At 64.6% G+C, this 1,239-nt stretch overlaps 1 protein-coding gene across 1 annotated transcript; it reads left to right on the plus strand.

The window, feature by feature from the left end:
• Positions 1–5: 5 nt before the first annotated feature.
• ST6GALNAC6 (ST6 (alpha-N-acetyl-neuraminyl-2,3-beta-galactosyl-1,3)-N-acetylgalactosaminide alpha-2,6-sialyltransferase 6) lies at positions 6–1,205 on the plus strand (the record flags this gene model as incomplete). The annotated part of the gene is made up of 4 exons (XM_010193056.1): positions 6–62; positions 258–655; positions 831–938; positions 1,016–1,205. Coding segments are annotated over 4 exons (753 nt in total), but the record flags the coding sequence as incomplete, so codon positions are not given.
• Positions 1,206–1,239: the final 34 nt, after the last annotated feature.

Consider the following 1,239-nt stretch of genomic DNA (forward strand, 5'->3'; position numbering starts at 1 on the left):
GGCCCCCCGACCTCAGGAAGTGGGGGGTGAAAAGCGGGTACCTGCCCGTCTGCGGGAACAAGGTACGAGCTGGGCAGCAGCGTCCAGCCTCAGCGGTGGGTGCAAGATCTGGTCACCTGCTGACATTTGGCCAAATTGTCCCCTCCGGTGGGACAGTGGCTCTGCAGGGAACAGTGATGCCTCATCCCCTGTCCCAGCTCCATCCCGCCCTGCCGGGTCACCAGAAGTCAGCTGCTCACGGTGCTTGTCATCCCCAGACCCTGACTGCCCGCTGCCACCAGTGTGTCATTGTCACCAGCTCCAGCCACCTCTTGGGCACCCGCCTGGGCACGACCATCGACGGGGCCGAGTGCACCATCCGCATGAACGATGCTCCCACCACCGGCTACGATGTTGATGTGGGCAACAAGACCAGCTTCCGCGTGGTGGCCCACTCCAGCCTCTACCGCGTCCTCAAGCGGCCCCAGGAGTTTGTCAACAAGACCCCGGAGACCATCTTCATCTTCTGGGGGCCGCCCGCCAAGATGCAGAAGAGCCTCCTGAAGATCATCCAACGCGTCAGCACCTCCTTCCCCAACATGACGGCCTACGTCGTCTCCCCCAGCCGCATGAAGCAGTTTGATGACCTGTTTCGGGGGGAGACAGGGAAGGACAGGTACCTCAGAGCCACCTCCTGCACTGTGTCCCCTCGTTTTCTACATCCCTAGGCAGAGCTGGCTCTTGGGGCTGCTCCATGGGATGGGCCACAGAACAGGGCTGGGGGTACCTGGGGCAGGTTAGGCACCCTCAGGGGGCTGTGCCCCTATGCCCCCCCTGTTTCTCATCTCCAGGGAGAAGTCGCGCTCGTGGCTCAGCACTGGCTGGTTCACCATGGTGATCGCAGTGGAGCTGTGCGACGCCGTCCATGTCTATGGCATGGTGCCACCCAACTACTGCGGGTAAGGAGACCCCCGAGCCCCCACCCTGGCCCTCTGGCAGCACCATGGGGCTCACCCCATGCTTCCCACCCCCGCAGCCGCCGGCCCCCTCCTCGCCGCCTGCCCTACCACTACTATGAGCCGAAGGGCCCCGACGAGTGCACCACCTACATCCACAACGAGCGGAGCCGCAAGGGCAACCACCACCGCTTCATCACCGAGAAGCGCGTCTTTGCCGGCTGGGCTGGCCTCTACAACATCACCTTCTCCCACCCCTCCTGGCCCTAGGGGCTGGGCCCCGGCGCGCGGTGCCCCCCTCCCG

This window comes from Mesitornis unicolor, unplaced genomic scaffold (genome assembly GCF_000695765.1).
Source record: "Mesitornis unicolor isolate BGI_N332 unplaced genomic scaffold, ASM69576v1 scaffold40449, whole genome shotgun sequence".
In the NCBI taxonomy this organism is placed as follows: domain Eukaryota; kingdom Metazoa; phylum Chordata; class Aves; order Mesitornithiformes; family Mesitornithidae; genus Mesitornis; species Mesitornis unicolor.